Raw genomic sequence first — 18,719 nt, forward strand, 5'->3', positions numbered from 1 at the left:
AAGTTTAATGTTTGTGTGAAGGGGAACATGGATTTGTGAGTTTCATTTACATACAGTTTTTGTTATTCCTCCACTGATCATGCAGTACACATTTAAAACTATTTTAAAGTCAGTTCTCTCCACTGTGTACAGTTGAAAATGTTAAAATGATCCAGCTTAACTAACACTAAAACACAGTGCTGTTGAATTTTGTTTATTTAAATCTATCTAGAAAAGAAAGTGCACATCACACAGAATGAGCCAGAAACAGAAACAGAATTTTTGAAAGCTAGACTGCTTGCTTCACCCACCGTTCCCACGTCTGACTATGTCTCATTTCCTGCAGGCAGCACACTCTGCAGACAGAACATAATACATGTGGTACATACATACAGCAATCTTTCCACCCACAGCTTCCTGTTTACCACAGGTGGGCAACTTCAGCTCTTCTATGTATACATTTAATCTGGGGCAGCATAAACATAAGACAACATAAGACACAAAACCTAAAAAGAAAATTAAAACATAATATGACATACAACATTTCAGATCTGTTCATAGATGGTAGAAGCCTTACTGAGCATTCAACAGCAGCAAACTATCTTTACTGTTTGTCTTGATGGATGCTCAATTATCCAGGTAAGTAAATCTCCAAAAGTTGAATCTGTTCATCTGGACGTAGCGTTTTCAGTGGGAGAAACGTTTCATCACTCATCCAGGTGACTTCTTCAGTCTCAGCTGACTGCAGGTTTCCCCAATCTTATAAACAGGACATTTTAATTTTTTTTTACATGTTTTTTACATTAGTGTCTGTCATAATATCATCCCCAATCTTCGGTCCTTCTTTGCCGCTTCTACAGGACATAAGGTTTCTGACTCCTGCCTTTCTTAGATGGCTTGTATACCTTTCGGTCGCAAAAAGAAGGCAAATATAAAAAAGGAAAACATTTATTTGCTCCATACAAACCGAAAGTACAAAACAAATGTCCAAAAATTGAATCTGTTATTTGGACGTGTTTTGTGGGAGAAACGTTTCGTCACTCATCCAAGTGACTTCTTCAGTCTCAGATTCAACAGATTCAATTTTTGGAGATTTACTTTCCTGGATGATTGAGAATGCATCAAGACGTACAAAACAAATGCCTCCAGCGGGGGCTCCTTTTACATTTCTGTTCTGTTATAACTAAACAACAATAACCAACAACGATCAGAAAACCATTGCTCCACGTCCTGCTTACTTGCTTAACCTTTCATCGTGCCTAACACACCCCCTTTACAACACCTACCAACACTTTACAACAAGCCAATAGATTAACAAAGCAGGACAAATTTGTGGAGCATATTATTTTACATTACAACATAAAACAATCAAGATTATAAATAGAAACTCAAATTAAAGATCATAGCAAAATACTTAAATATGGCCCGAAGTATTTGAGGCCTAAACTGTCTAATCTCCAACAATCCCCACTGCACGAGTTGTGACATTCCTTAACCTGAAACAGTGGGTGGACAGATCAATCTGCGCTCCAGTGGACACCAGGACCACCTACAATGCCGGTCTCGCCACTGGCCATATGCGCGCCAAAGCTGCTTCATACAGCTTGCGGCATGCAGTGAGGGATGCCAAACACTGACGACACAGTGGTGTTGGGCACCATCTCCAACAAGGCAGCCTACATGGATGAAGTGAAGGCTCTGACATCGTGGTGCCAAGGACATTCTTCTTCTTCTTCTTGTTAAAAACACACATGAAACATTATGTACAACTACTTTCAATACTATTAATATTTCCTTAGGCTCTTTCTCTTTAATTGATCTTTCTGAGTTAACTTCAGTAATTACTTCCTCCAAACCATCAATGTGACTTTTAGACCCCATTCCTACAAGACTGCTCAAAGAAGTCCTGCCATTAATTAATTAATCTATCTCTATTAATGGACTACATACTACATAATTTTAAGGTGGAAGTTATAATTATCCATTATTTTCACATGATGGCAGAGCTACTGGGACCCGCCCATCTGGTGGGCAAAAACAGTAATGTGGCCATTTGCTCTCCAGCCTTCCTTTAAACATCTTTGAGCTTAACTTCCAGAAAGCTGTTGTGCTCTTAGTTGTGTTTGTTTACAGGTGACAGAAGAGCTCAGAGTGCAGCACCAACATGTGAACACACCGTTCCTAACCCTGGCTTACAGGCCAAATCAAACCAAGTGCCCTGTTTTTCATGTAGTATTCGTCCAAATCAACATAGTTCAAGAATTACTTATGGTAGTTTGTTCAAGCTAGCTACCGTTGTTTTAACTATTCTTGTTCTTCTTGTTCTCATCCAGATGTAAAAACACACATAGCTATCTGTACTATGTAAGCTCTCATCCTGGCAGCAGTGTAAAGCGAGCAATTCTCTCCAAGATACATGTACTGTAGATGTCACTGAACTGGAGCTCTGGGAATTTCCCTGGTAGCTACTCGGTCCTTGCTTGGACGTTTAGGGGGGTTTTTGCTGTAAAAAGAAGTTTTCTTCCCACGCAGTAAACAGCGGACACTAATGTTTTTGTCACTTTTTACAGAATCAAACTCAAAGTAAGGTCAGTACTTCCACGCTTTAAACGCTGCACGCTCATACTCTCTCCCTCACTCAATATATTATCCATTGTTGATCTGCACACAGCTGTTGTCTTGAACGTCGCACTCGCTTACGTCACTGTCATGAGACACTCACAAAAAAAATCACTGTTTTAGTAATGCAGTAACGCAGCGTGCTTACGGGAAAGTAATAGTAATCTAATTACCTTTTTTGCAATAGCAATCCCTTACTTTACTCGTTACTTGAAAAAAAGTAATTGGATTACAGTAACACGTAACGCATTACTGTAATTGGATTACAGTAACACGTAACGCATTACTGCCCATCTCTGCATGTAACTGTTCATTGTTTCTGTTCAGTAAATGATAGAATGAGTGAATTATTGTAACTAACGATGTCGCTCCTCAGTTTAACAGCGCAGTGGATTGATGAGGAGTTTGTTTGTCATCAAGTAACACTACATGCAAAGTCGTTCAGGGGCTCGCACACCAGCCAAACCTGCAATGGTTTCGATAGCATGCTTCAAACCTGGGATATACCAAAGATGTCCGTCCACGTAGTGCTCCGGGACAACGCAAGAAATATGATAAAGGCCATGAGTGATGCTGAGCTGCCCAGCCTACCTTGTACTGCTCACACTCTCCAGTTGGTTGTTCATGAGGGCCTTCTGTCACTGAAGAGTGTTGCTGATGCGGTGGCAGTTGGCTGCAAAATAGTTGGACATTTTAAACATTCTGCTCTAGCCATCTCCCGTCTCGAGGACATTCAATTACAGATCAACCATCCCGTGAAGCAGCTCCAGCAAGGCGTTCAGACCCGCTGGAACAGCACCTTTTATATGATACAGTCATTGATCGAGCAGAAACGGGCTCTGGGAATATTTGTGTCTGAATATGGACTCCCTGATACTCTCACAGCTCACCAGTGGACACTGCTGGAGAAGGTGATATCTGTTCTGGGTCCATTCGAGGAGTTAACTCGAAAAGTCAGCTCTTCAGATGCCATGGCTGCAGACGTCATTCCAGCCGTCACTGTGCTCCACAGATTTCTAACAAGGGAGACTAATGACGACCATGGGATCAAAGCAATGAAGGGAACCTTGGCTGCAGTTGTCAGGACGCGGTTCACTGACGTGGAGGAAAACCCACTCTATAGCATCGCCACGCTACTCGATCCCAGGTGAGTGTGTGCCTGTGTGTGTAACTGTTTGACTGTATGTGAATGTGACTGTGTATGTAACTGTGTTACTGCAAAAAAAAAAAAAAATGGTAAGCAAGACAATTGTCAGCTAACTTTTTTCTTTCTCTGTTTTAGATATAAAAACCATTTTTCTCCAGCACCACAACTGCTGCAAATGCCAAGGAGATGCTAAAACTTGAGCTGCTAAGGTTGCCTGGAGACAAGCAGGAGGATCAACACCTGAATGAACCACCTTCAAGAAAAGCACGCAGTGACCAGCCCACAACTAGTCTGGACAGCATGTTTGATGAAATTGCAGATGAGCAGGCATCAGCATCGGTGGGCAGAGCTGCGGTAGGTTCCAGTGTAGAGTTAGAGACATATCTTGGAGAGGCCGCAATTTTACGAGAAGACAAACCACTACAATACTGGATGGTTAATAAAGTGCGGTTCCCAAACCTGGCTAAATTTATTAAACCCCCCAAAATATGACTATCCAGAGTTGGGACCAGGAAGCAGAGTTGCAATCTTACACGCCTCTCTGCAGCTTCTCTCCTCCTGCTACCCCCCCAAAAACCCATCTCCATTGAGACTGTGTCAGCTCCCAAACAGACAAAAAACAAACTAAAAACCAGCAACAAACAACTTAAACATAAAAAATCACAAAGAACGAACAATAGAGTATCTACATCTGAACCAAAGAGTAAAACAGTGAAATGTGGATTATTAAATATTATGTCTCTCTCCTCCAAGTCTCTGTTAGTACATGACTTAATAATTGACCAACAAATCGATTTACTCTGCCTTACAGAAACCTGGTTGCAGCAGGATGAGTATGTTAGTTTAAATGAATCAACACCCCCGAGTCATTCTAACTACCAGAAATCTCGAAGCACAGGCCGAGGGGGCGGTGTGGCAGCAATTTTTCACACCAGCCTATTAATTAACGAAAGACCAAGACAGACTTTTAATTCATTTGAAAGCCTGATGCTTAACCTCGTCCACCCCAGCTGTAAAACTCAGAAACCAGTCTTACTTGTTATCATCTATCGTCCACCTGGGCCTTACACAGAGTTTCTCTCTGATTTCTCAGACTTTTTATCTGATTTAGTGCTCAGCTCAGATAAAATACTTATTGTGGGTGATTTTAACATCCATGTAGATGCTAAAAATGACAGCCTCAACATCGCATTTAATCTGTTATTAGACTCAATTGGCTTCTCTCAAAATGTAAAAGAACCCACCCACCACTTTAATCACACTCTAGATCTTGTTTTAACATATGGCATAGAAACTGAACATTTAACAGTGTTTCCTGAAAACCCTCTGCTGTCTGATCATTTCCTGATAACATTTACATTTACAATAATTGATTACACAGCAGTGGAGAGTAGACTTTATCAAAGTAGATGTCTTTCTGAAAGTGCTGTAACTAAGTTTAAGAATATAATCCACCCAGTGTTATCATCTTCAATGCCCTGTACCAACACAGAGCAGAGCAGCTATCTGAACGCTACTCCAACAGAGGTCGATCATCTTGTTAATAATTTTACCTCCTCAATACGTACGACTCTGGATACTGTAGCTCCTGTGAAAACTAAGGCCTCAAATCCAAAGTCCCTGACTCCGTGGTATAATTCTCAAACACGTAGCCTAAAGCAGATAACTCGTAAGCTGGAGAGGAAATGGCGTGTCACAAATTTAGAGGATCATCATTTAGCCTGGAGAAATAGTTTGCTGCTTTATAAGAAAGCCCTCCGCAAAGCCAGAACATCTTACTATTCGTCACTGATTGAAGAAAATAAGAACAACCCCAGGTTTCTCTTCAGCACTGTAGCCAGGCTGACAAAAAGTCAGAGCTCTACTGAGCCAACCATCCCTTTAACGTTAACTAGTAATGACTTCATGAACTTCTTCACAAATAAAATTTTTATCATTAGAGAAAAAATTACCAATAATCATCCCACAGATGTAATATTATCTACAGCTACTTTTAGTACCATCGATGTTAAGTTAGACTCTTTTTCTCCAACTGATCTTTCTGAGTTAACTTCAATAATTACTTCCTCCAAACCATCAACGTGTCTTTTAGACCCCATTCCTACAAAACTGCTCAAAGAAGTCCTGCCATTAATTAATGCTTCAATCTTAAATATGATCAACCTCTCTCTAATAATCAGCTATGTACCACAGGCCTTCAAGCTGGCTGTAGTTAAACCTTTACTTAAAAAGCATCTCTAGACCCAGCTGTCTTAGCTAATTATAGGCCAATCTCCAACCTTCCTTTCATATCAAACATCCTTGAAAGAGTAGTTGTCAAACAGCTAACTGATCATCTGCAGAGGAATGGCTTATTTGAAGAGTTTCAGTCAGGTTTCAGAGCTCATCACAGCACAGAAACAGCTTTAGTGAAGGTTACAAATGATCTTCTTATGGCCTCTGACAGTGGACTCATCTCTGTGCTTGTCCTGCTAGACCTCAGTGCAGCGCTCGATACTGTTGACCATAATATCCTATTAGAGCGATTAGAACATGCTGTAGGTATTACAGGTACTGTGCTGCAGTGGTTTGTATCATATCTATCTAATAGACTCCAATTTGTACATGTAAATGGAGAGTCCTCTTCACCCACTAAGGTCAATTATGGTGTTCCACAGGGTTCAGTGCTAGGACCAATTCTGTTTACATTATACATGCTTCCCTTAGGCAGCATCATTAGAAGACATAGCATAAATTTTCACTGCTATGCAGATGACACGCAGCTCTATCTATCCATGAAGCCAGGTAACACACACCAATTAGTTAAACTGCAGGAATGTCTTAAAGACATAAAGACCTGGATGGCCGCTAACTTTCTGCTTCTTAATTCAGATCAAACTGAGGTTATTGTACTCGGCCCTGAAAATCTTAGAAATATGGTATCTAACCAGATTCTTACTCTGGATGGCATTACCTTGGCCTCCAGTAATGCTGTGAGGAACCTTGGAGTCATTTTTGACCAGGACATGTCCTTCAACGCACATATTAAACAAATATGTAAGACTGCTTTCTTCCATTTGTGCAACATCTCTAAAATTAGAAATATCCTGTCTCAGAGTGACGCTGAAAAACTAGTTCATGCATTTATTACTTCCAGGCTGGACTACTGTAATTCTTTACTATCAGGATGTCCTAAAAACTCGCTGAAAAGCCTTCAGCTGATCCAAAATGCTGCAGCAAGAGTCCTGACAGGGACTAGAAAGAGAGAGCAGATTTCTCCTGTTTTTTTGTTTGATTAAAATGTGGACACTCTGCAATAGGTGGTTCATTAATGTTATGTGAATCTGAAAGCTGTAGACAGTGCCACATAGTTCACTGTTATTTTGTTTGGATATAATATGGACATTGTGCAATAATTTAACAAAAGTGTTTATTTTATTCTGAAACCCAAGTTTTATTTGTTTTATTCAGAACAGAAGTGTTTATTTTTCAGTCTGAAAGCGGGAAAGAGACCCAAAGAGTTCAGTTGTTTGTTTGTTTTTTAATCACAATGTGGATACTCTGCAATAGGTTCATTAATGTTATGTCTGAAAGCTTGAGACTGCAAAATACTTTAGTTATTTTGTTTGTTTGTTTACAATGTGGACATTTAAGAGAAGTGTTTATTTTTCACTTGAAATTTTATTTTTCTGGTAATTTTTATTAATATTTTATTTTTTATTGGCAGAGAATAAAATAAAATCTGTCTTCCAATTCATTGCATTTTTCTGTGTGTGTGTGGTATACCAACACGTTCTCACTCCCAACTCGTCAAATGTGTGACGCATGGTCAGGCTCCCTCTGCTTCACTTATCGGCGCGCAGGGTACCCCCCTGGCGTCGAGAATTGACGTGCAGGGTCCTCTTATTGAATACGCTCCCTAAACGTTGTTTATTGACAACAAGAGATTGCCGCGGAAGAGCTTGTTGTCCGTATATTTATATATTTCCGAAATCACATTGTAGTGACGTGTACTGAACACAATATATTATATAATGTAAACAACTACCTGAGAAACATCAGGTACAGCAGGTAAATTAATTATAGGCCATTACTTTTGTATCGTTTATTGCATTTATGGAGGGAGAGGTGTATGCTGGGTAATGGCACAGCTAGCGACACGGTGACTTTATTCACCCGCTTCGGCTGTTATCAGTCCATACAATGGGCGTTATTAGCAGAAATCAGTCCCATAGATATGGGCCATCCACCTGCTAGATTGTTCAGAAGCTTGTTATCATCCATCCAGATGGAGGATCACTAACAGGAGCGTGGAAGACTCCAGAATCCACTCTGGCTGGAATCCGGTGGATACAGCAGTGTTTACAGGTAAGACCATTTAAACGGACAGCATTTATAGAATGAGGTATTTTCCTTATTTTCTTCATCTCCTATATCCTTGTACTGAGTTTGAGCAAACCTTAAGCTTGAATCAGACTACTTTTAACAATCTTCCACCTCACATCATAACTGACTGAGGTGCCTCTTCTTATTAATAGTATGTCATTATTAATGTTATCATTGTATTGTTATTCCTTTATTATAACAGCAATAGTATATTACAATATACTACTATACTACTAATATACAATAGTTTATTATTTTAGATTTTATTATGTATCCATCACGGGTCTGTGTGAATCTGCAGCTTCACACCTTCCCAAGCTGGAGACATTTACTTTTCCTTGGCTGACCAATGACACAGCCTTAATATATCTTATGCATCTCTCTTTGTTATTTGATATATTTTCGTGTGAATTATCTGGTTTCATGCATGGTTGTCTTCCCAATTTGTTTCATTTGTACCAATTTACAGGTTGTTATCCTTCCCATTATCTCCTATTATCATGTTGAATACACTAGATAAGCTCTACTTTAATTTAAGTTAACCTTAATTTAACCTTTTGTTTATTCCACTTCATTCCTCTTTCCATGCTTTAAAATACAACTCTTGTGTACGCTTTGATTTCTTTTTAGCTTCCTTTTCAGTATTTATTTCTGCTTGGAGGGTTTCTTATAATTTAGTTATACATTATACATACAGTTATACATTTTCCCTCCCACGTGGGACATTTAGGTGTTCTTTGGATTTCTCCATCTATATGCACTAATTTGTCTGGCGCCTGGACATTTCTCTCTAACCACTGTTCGTCAACAGTGAGTTTTGTGGGCTGATTCCCCATTATCACAGAACTGCAAAGCTTTCTCTGGTACTAAACTCGGGGGTGGTTGCTGACACGCCCTTCTACCTTTCCCCTTTATCACCAGTACTTGAGCTTTTGCAGGATACACAAAGAAAACAATAAAAAACAAACAAACAATGGAAGTAGTTCAGCAGCGTATTGTGCTGTAAAATCAACTTACTTCCAAAACACATACACAAAACACATATACATACACACAGATAGACATTTGCGCGCTAATTTGTCACGAAGTATTTCACGGCCACTTCTAAAACCACTCTAAACACAGTTCCTTGTGGCGAACTTAAACCTTATTTGTCACGAGGTATTTGACGGCTACCTCTAGAACCAATCTAAACTTAGTTCCTTCCGGCGAACTCAACCTATTTCACGTGCTTCTTTCTTCAAACCCTTGCGGCGGGTTAGACCTATGCGCTTCTCTTTTGTGCACCCGTGCAGTGGGTCAGCCTAATGCGCTATTAATCCTTGCGGCGGATAAGACCTATGCGCATTCTTCTAAACCCTTCCGGCGGTTTAAAACCAAAAAGTGTTTTCTCACCCTCAGCTGTCCTTTGCTGGTTGTCAGGTCATCTGGCTGGATCCCAACGTCGTGGACCAGTACTATTACACCGGCCTGGACCCGAATTTGTCTTACGTCCCAGGTCTTTCACCTCTACCTGGAGAGGGCTGTCGACAGACTTCGGTGCTGGTTTACCCACGGCGTCAGGATGCAGAAGTCAGACCTTATTGGAGTCACAGAAACGAGTCTGCTGTTTCCATCTCTAGGCTCGAAGGACCAATTTAAATGACAGAGGATTTCTTTAAATCACCCTGCCGTTCTTCAGTTGAGACGTCTGAGTCAGAAAACACACAAACACTGCAGAAGTTTTTCACTCGCGAGGGGCAGTCATGGAACGCACGAACTGCAACCCACGTCTGTCCGCGACCTTTATTTATGAGTCATTCCATGAAAATGGCACAATTTGAGTCCCTCTCACCTTTTATGGTGTATTTCATCTATTGGGTCACCAAACCTTCTATTTAAACAGCTTTACATATATATTGAAATGTACCCTTTAATACAGTGTAAAAAAACTGAACTAATTTTTATCTTTTTATGGGAAATAATCCAGTTTTTTCATTTGACACCACCTATTTTGTCATGTCCCTCATGGCCTTGATGAAAGTTTACTTTGAAAATACCACATAAAACTATTTAAAAAGTCAATAAATTTTGATATCAACCTAAACATCTATTTTTGCTCTTTTGCTGTTAATATTTCTTTTTTTCAAATTTAATTGTTAATTATTCATTAAAATCACAATTATTCCTGTACCTGACTAACCCCTCAACCCCGTTACACAAATGATCCCACCCCCATAAATACAATGGTGTTATCCAGAATTCCATATACATCAGGAAGTGACATCACTGAAGTGTTTTGGACAACAGGACCACAGAGACAGGCAAGTTGTTCCCATCTTGTCCTTTATTTTAGTCATTTATCTTGTGATATTGTGGTCGTCAACCTCAATGACTCAACACCGTAACATGAAAAAAAGATAGAAAACTATTAGTTATGGAAAAGTTTTTTGTTAGTTCATGAATATATGGTGATTTTGAATTTCATGCATGCCATTTGCTCTCTGTCTGGTATGCACTACATTGAGCAGCGGCCAGTTTGTGCAAAAATCTCAACCCCGTCACACTCAACCCTGTTATGTTTTTGATTGTAACGGGGTTGTGAGATTGTGATGGGGTTGAGATTTTAATACTTTGGTTGTTAAGTTATCCAATTATTTAAATTATTATTATTATATTCAATCACCATTCTTATACTGCATGCATGCTGAATGTGATTTATGTTCCATGTTAAGGATGCAAGTAAGATAGCACCAACAACAGCAGCAGAAAGGCAAAGGAAGTATCGGGAACGCCTTAAAGCTGATCCTGAAAGAAGGGAGAGATACCTGCAGAGTGAGCGTGAGAGATGGAGGCAACTGTCAAGGTGACAGTCAAGAAATCTGTGGAAGGCACACAAGAGGACCTCATTAAGCTCTTCCAGAGCTTTGTAAAGAAATTTAAAATGCATCACTTTAATATCAAGCAGCAGTATGCCTTCTGGCGTGAGCTGAAGAACAACATGTCAGGGGAGGAGACTTTGATACATGTTGACTTCTCAGAAAACTACAGCTGTAAATACAGTTCTCAAGTTCAGGCGGTCCACTTTGGGGCTTCACATCAGCAGGCTACGCTTCATACTGGTGTGTTGCATGTTGGTGGACTCTCAGAGCCTGTGTGCTTTAACACTATTTCCCCCAGTAGACATGAAGGCCCTCCAGGATTATGGCAGCACCTGAATCCTGTGCTAGACTACCTTCAAGGCCAACATCCACAAGTGTCTGTGCTGCACTGTTTAAGAGACGGACCTGTACACGATACAAACAACGAAGAAACTTCTACCTTTTCACTACAGAACTGGACAGAAGGGGATTCAAGGCTGGTTCTTGGAATTTTTTCGAGGCTAGTCATGGAAAAGGAGCACCAGATGGTGTCGGGGGAGCCTTAAAAAGCGCAGCTAACATGATGGTAGCAAAGGGGCATGACATCCCAGATGCAGAAGAGTTATTCAGGGCCTTGTCTGAAACAAACACAAGTGTGAAACTGTTCTTTGTGAAAAGTGAAGATGTCGAGGAAGCTATGGAGAAAAAGCCGAAGCAGATACCAGCTGTTCCTGGAACCATGAGAATTCACCAGGTCACTACTGTAGCTCCAGGAGAACTGATGGTTCGTGATATAAGCTGCATGTGCACAACCCGGAAGCAGTTTTGGCCAGAAGATAGAAACGGCTGTATCACAGACAGGCGGTGGGGGGAATCCAGAAAAAGAAATCCATTGGGAAAGTCCAGAGCTGATTGGCAAATGGTGTATACTTAGATATGACGATGATTTGTATCCAGGCATCATTCTAAACATACAAACAACACAAGTCCAGGTCAAATGCATGCATCGTATTGGGTCAAACCGATTGTTCTGGCCGCATCAGGATGATATCCTCTGGTACCTGTTTGATAATGTCCTTGAACTCATTCCACCCCCACGGGCTGTGACAAAGTGCCATGTGGAAGTCTTGAAAGAGGTGTGGAACCGACTCACAAGATGAATTCATGAAACAAAATGCACATTCATGCATATATACAGATATGCACACTGATGCAGGCACACACATGCAAAAACACTCTGACACAGACACAGGCGCTGATACAGACAGACACACTGAAATCATTAACTGATTATTATTGTTATTAGTTTAACCAGTTCATCAAGTTTAATTGTATGTTATTGGAGCAAGGATGAGGTGACTTTTAGCACACCTCATGAGGCTCTCTGATGCCTAGACACACACACACACACACACACACACACACCCTCACATACATACACACACACCCACCCTCACATACACACACACACACATGCATTATGTTACATTTGAGCAATTCACTTTACAATGTTTGTTAGTTGTTAATATGCGGTTGTGGTTGTTTTTACTTTAGATTAATAAAACTTAATTCTACTGCAATTTGTATCTGGTGTCCTTCCTGTGGTTACAAAGTGAGATATAATGCTAATGGAAAGTCCTATACATTGAATTTAAGAGTAAACAACTGTTTATATGTAAAGCTGTATTTGTCTATTCAACCCTGTTACCATCTTCAACCCTGTTATGCTAGTCTCAACCCTGTCACACCTACATTTTCATATATTATTTTCTTAAAATGTTGAAAAAATAATTTAATATTTGGGGATTTCTGTCTAAAATATTGAGCGCTATCAAATGATCATTGATTTTGATTAAAATTCTTAGTTAAACTAAATTTTTGATGAAAAATGATAAGATTGCTTTCACTCATTAGTTACATTTCAGGTTTTAAGAGAGTAAAAATGTGTGATTTTATGTCATTTTTCTATGTAAAATTATTGAATTAGTATGGGGGACATCTAATTAATGTAAACATATTGATTTCTCTAGAAATACATTTTATGATAATATTCAGAGACCCTCCAAAGTGTCCATAACGGGGTTGAAGAATTACAGTCACTACATCTTGAAAATATGATCAATAATAAAAGAAAACTAATGCCTGAGATGGGAAAATACATTTTTCTGATAGTTAAATATATCCTTAATGATGTGGGATATACATATAAATAATATATTTTGGTAAAAAATGTGAAAACATCCAAGTCCAATTTTAGCCATTCTCGTGGAATGACTCTCATACAAGATTGTTGTGTGTGTGTGTGTGTGTGTGTTACATAGATAACATCATCACTCCAGTAGCGGGACTTTCCCTTTTCTACGTCTGTATGTTCTTGTAATAGAGCTGAGCTTGGTCTTCTTCTACATCTAAATGTTCAGAACAACAGGATGCGGTTAGTATCTGCAGAGGTTCAACACACAAGTTACTAGGTGAAAAGTCATGTAGAAATGTGCTTAATGATAATACATTTCATGTAGCTGATCACATATATACCATATTCTCTTAACACTATTAAAAGTCAGCGAGTGTCAATAATGTTAATGTGGTTATGTTAGTAATACACCGAGTGCTAATATAACAGCTTTCTTCAGTCTCGACTGAAGAAGTCACTTGGATGAGTGACGAAACGTTTCTCCCACAAAACGCTACGTCCAGATGAACAGATTCAACTTTTGGAGAGGTCAAAAGAGAAATTAACATTTTCAAGATCACTCCAGCTTGGTGGTGCTCCTCCGCAAGACATGTAAATCACACGTCTCTCTGCAGAGCGGTTTAAGTTCTGCAGGGCGTCATAAATGTGTCTTCCAGTTGTTTCCATCACTGTTCATAGGACCAGAGTCCAAATGTATGTAGACATTCAAACATACCAGTTGAGTTTGCCGTTTGTCAACATGGGTCTCAGCTATCTTGAAAGCTGCAGACCTCGTCAACACTCTAGTTTTATGGCCTCTGCCAACCCCCATCACCTCACTTCAGGCCTTCTTGTCCTGTGGGGGATATTTATGACTCCTCCATTGTCCATCCTCTGCAGGAAAACCCTGTGGAAAGGGTGTTGGATCCAGTTATCTTACTGCTGTTATGATCCCAGCAGTCTTCAGAGTGTAATCGTATGCACAGTATAGTGACACAGCATTAGGTGATGTTCATAGGAAACTGCTGTCATCACCACCATAGCTTCTGGCTCCTGTGCTTTTCACAGAATCATGATGTCATCCTCGAACTCCGCCTGCGCTGTCGATGGAGCTTGGCACGCTCCCCTCATCCTTCAGGTGCCCGTCTGTCGTCCACAATCTCCTCTGTTGGCCTCTGGAAAGCCCCCTTGGCACAGCTCTCATCCTTCGCAGCTTCGTGGTCCTTGCTGTGGCTCCAAAGTCTGATCTCATGATAAGATAAGATAAGATAAGATAAGATGGCCTTTATTAGTCCCACAGGTGGGAAATTTGTTTTGTTACAGCAAAAGTGCAAAGTTATGTAGCAGAAATTAGAAAACACTGGAATGCAATAAAATACAATAAAATAAAATAAAATACTATATACAATAGAATAAAATAGAAATACAAATACTATATACAACTGAGTAGGAAAATACAAAAACACAACTTCGTCAGAAGATGGGCCCCAAACAGCTCGACCTTTGACCTCAACCACTGCCTGGGCTGTCAGCTCTGCCTGGAATGGGTTCTTGCTTCTCACTGGGCCTCTGAAGATTTCTCAGGAGATCCTTTCAGCAATACTTTAACTGCTGCACCTGTATTTCCTTGCTAGGAGGAAAAACTTCTATTTGGGGAGCATGTAAACCATCATCAAACCACATTCTTTAGTTCAGTGAGCTTCATTTATGGACCATCAAAGCCTCATCTGAACACAGATGCACCACTTGCATAGGTTTAATACCCGTTGATGAACTGTTAATCACACAAAAATCATAAAAACATAGTTTAGAAAACATAGAAAAACATAGTTTCATGTAACTCTGTAATTCTGGACCCCTCCTCTTGACGCATGGACACTCCCATGTGTCAACTCATCAAACCTAGATTCCTGTCTGAAAGAAAAAGGTTAGCTAGATCATGTCCCCAGGCAACATCAGGGCATCTCCTGTTAAGGTTCAAAAATATAGGGAAGTAAATACAGGCAGAATGCAAGTAACCACACTGGTCCAAAGGGTAAAGACGATGATTTTAATGAAAAAAACACGCGTGGGAGAATGAGCGGACTCTATGAACAGACAGCCCCAAAATCTCATCCTCCAAACATCAAAATACAGTTTTATATGCATCAGAGTATATTTAGTGACGCCCCCTCATTGCGTCATCACATACATCAGTTTCAAAACCACAAATGTTCTATTTGACAACTTGTGACACAATTAAAAGTACACTGGCTTCCATCTTCTCCCCGGTGGTTTCCCGTAAGCCAGCTCAGCTCTCGCATTGTGCATCTACTTCTTCATCAGTCAACTTTCACCTACACCCTAACAGTGTGTGTGTGTGTGTGTGTATGTGTGTGTATGTCTGTCTGTGCGTGCACAGAGTTTGCATATGCTCTCTGCACCTTAGTTGACCTCAACTTAGGCAACCAGGCTAAGGCCATCCTGTGTTGTGATGATCTTAACTTCTATGTAAAATGTATAAAACAAATGTTTCAATCTAATACCACTACTTAAAACTTAATCAAAGCTTAATCAGAGATATAAATGCATAATAAAATGACAAACCAACTCAGACTGCTTTCAGTTTCACTTCTGCAAGCCTTGCAGAAGTGTTTCCTGTCTCATTTTGGCACAGAGTATATTTCCTGTCCCTGCAGCTCAGCAATTTAAAGTGATTCTTACTAGACCTGTACTAAAGGCTAATATATTTAAACCTATGAATGCGGTATCAATACTTCAATAAATGTGTCAATGCAAAGGCTTGCTATATGATTATGATGCAACAGTAATGACAGTAATAACAGTAATAACAAAATAATAAAAATAGAATTAATAAAAATAAAATAATAAATGGAAATAATAAAAATAACAAAAAATAATACTTCCTTCCCAACAATTTCTCTCACCAAAACAAATGAAAGCATGACCGAAACCAATAATTCACAGAGTAGTTCCTAGTCTAAGACTAGATTCACCTTAACTGTAAGGGATAAAAAAAACTTCTCCCTACTATGCTCTTCCCCTCACTTATGTCCATCAATTTTCTCTTTATTCAAAAGCATGAACCTAATTATGTTTTGACTTTCTGACTTTTGTTCCTATATAATCTTAAACATCACTCATCTCAATCTACAGCATTTTAACAGTCTTAAAGCACTGATGTCATACTTTTCCTGTTGTTCACTCTATTCAACATCCTGTACTGTCACAGCTCTGGCCAAAAATCACCTTTCACAATAGAAATCATCATAAACACTTATTCTACACAAGGATCAAAGAAAAAACAACCATTTTAATCAACTAAGTGTAAGCATATAATCAATTACTCCTGAATATATTTCATCATAGCTAAAAACTGCCTAGAAACAACTTCCGTGTGCCAACGCTAACTTCATTTTAAACTCACATTTCCTGTGTTATAACCTATTTTGGTACAGCCTTTTATTTCATTTTGCTGCTCTTATGTAATGGTACATTCTAATTATACTTTATCAGACTTAAGCAAAATATATAAGCTTTCCCCCCTTTGGACCTGGTTTAAAGCAAAAAGAAACCTTGGTCACTTCGACAAGCGTTCGTTATTCTGTAGCTGCATTTTATATAATAAAACTCATGTGGGGCTGCATGTGTTGTCTCAATATTTTACATGTCACCGTTTAGTTACAAGCGAAACTCCTATTCAGTTAGATGCTAAATGGATTTCAGGCCTTTGGCCTGGAATCAATACTGTCATGTGTGTTTATGAACTCTATATGTCTGTAAGCGTGCGCAGCCTTCAATGCTCTGTCATCTTGCACAATAAATTGCTTGGACATCGCGCCAAACAAAGCTTCTGACCCTCAGTTATTGACTTGAGCAACATTTCTTTAATAAGCACAAAATGGAATGTGTATGAAATCATTCCTGTGTATGATCTATTCCTTTTGGGGCAGCGGCACTTTTAACATTCTCATAACAAGCTCTCCTTTATACCCTAGAAATAAATCTATTTAATATCTATTTCATAAAGCCTACAAAAAGAAAATCAAAAAGAAATCAAACATTTTCTTGTCGTAGAATCCTGACTCGGGAAATATGCTTTTCTCCCCAAAACTTGTCTTTTATTCAAAATGTCCCACAATTCCCTTTAAGTTTGGTGTACGGCTTCTTATCAATACATTTTATCCTCTAAACCGAATTGAGTACATTTTACTTTAAAAGTAGCTTTATTTAAAAATAACTATCTATCAAAAACCCCAAAATGTCATTAAACGATCCTAAACTACTCCCCCCTTTTATTTGAACACACTCAGGTGAACACATGACGTGTGTTCAAATAAACACTCAAAATGCGTCACCCGGGCTTAAAAAACTTAAAAGGAAAAAAGGTTAGTCGTCTGTCCAAGCACCTCAGCAAGGTGCAATCTTCCTCTCAATTATACTTAGCTCCGGCCCTAAAAACCTGTGTTTAAGGAATGAAATCAATTTAATCATCCTGTACTTTACATTTCATAACCCACTCAAAAACTAAAACTTAAAACAGAACAGTTATCTATCATGTGTTTCTTCTGTTAATGGTAACCTGAGTTACATCAGAAAATGTTTCCCTTTCAGCATTTAGCATTTTATAATGTAATAACATGGTCTAACCCCAATCAATAAAACAGAAATTCACTCAAAGGAAACATCAGCAACCCCAGAATTAAGTCTTCCACTCCTCCTGTTTGTCAACATTTTATTTATTTCCCCCCTTGGTCCAATCACTCGCATTCACTCACATGCATTCACACATGATATTTTTTGCTGATCTGCAGCCTTCTGCGCACGTCATCAGATGCTCCACATCAGCAAAATGAGCTCAATCATTTGTTTTATTTTGTTTTCCTTTTTAGGAAAATAGTCCTCTAGGCTTTTGACTGGATTGAATCGCTACAATCCTTTTAGACAGAGACTCACAACCAGTCAGGTCCCCACGGTAGACTCCTCTTCAGCCAATTACAATCTGAAAAGCCCACCTTATCTTTGTTCTCCCGAAAATTTCGTCAGCGCTGTTAGTTCACTCTCTTACAGGCCTGCTTCAGAACAAAAATGAGAAAAAGAGAGCTGGTTGTTAGCTCATCAAAACACAAAACAAAATCACCTGACAGGTTTTCCCTTTTTTTTTTTAAAGTGCACTGTTACAAAAATAATTGCCCCCCTTAGACATGTCCATGTTTATTAAAACTCCCTCTATTAAAAATAAAAACAACAACCTCAAAAATCTGAAACAATCATAAATGTCACCCGTTCAACACACTGAAAACCTCGTCAAAGCTGCACCGTTTTACACACAACAACGTCTCCTTAGACACTTCACCATACTTAGAATCAGCCTCGAATATAAACACATTACAACAACGTATCATCACTAAATTATAAATTTCCTGTCCAAATCTGCACCTCTGAACAGACCTGACCACCGTAATCAATTATCCTGTTACTTTACCCCTATATATTTCGACAAATGATCCTCCCCAGTCACTGCTCTGTTTCCTCAACTGAAAGCCTCAGACACACAGACACACAGGAAGTGTCTTCGTCACCACTCACTCCAGCT

The 18,719-nt window shown here is 39.3% G+C and overlaps 1 protein-coding gene across 1 annotated transcript in view; it reads left to right on the forward strand.

Moving 5' to 3' along the window:
- Positions 1 to 2,866: 2,866 nt before the first annotated feature.
- LOC109204452 (zinc finger BED domain-containing protein 4-like) overlaps positions 2,867 to 18,719 on the forward strand; it is a 35,472-nt gene continuing 19,619 nt past the window's right edge. Inside the window, exons 1-2 of the mRNA XM_025896960.1 lie at positions 2,867 to 3,745; positions 3,881 to 4,099. Of these exons, the coding sequence (XP_025752745.1) occupies positions 2,961 to 3,745; positions 3,881 to 3,938 (843 nt within the window). The 5' untranslated portion in view covers positions 2,867 to 2,960 and the 3' untranslated portion in view covers positions 3,939 to 4,099. The remainder of the gene's footprint in view (positions 3,746 to 3,880; positions 4,100 to 18,719) is intronic.

Source organism: Oreochromis niloticus, linkage group LG12 (genome assembly GCF_001858045.2).
Source record: "Oreochromis niloticus isolate F11D_XX linkage group LG12, O_niloticus_UMD_NMBU, whole genome shotgun sequence".
In the NCBI taxonomy this organism is placed as follows: Eukaryota; Metazoa; Chordata; class Actinopteri; order Cichliformes; family Cichlidae; genus Oreochromis; species Oreochromis niloticus.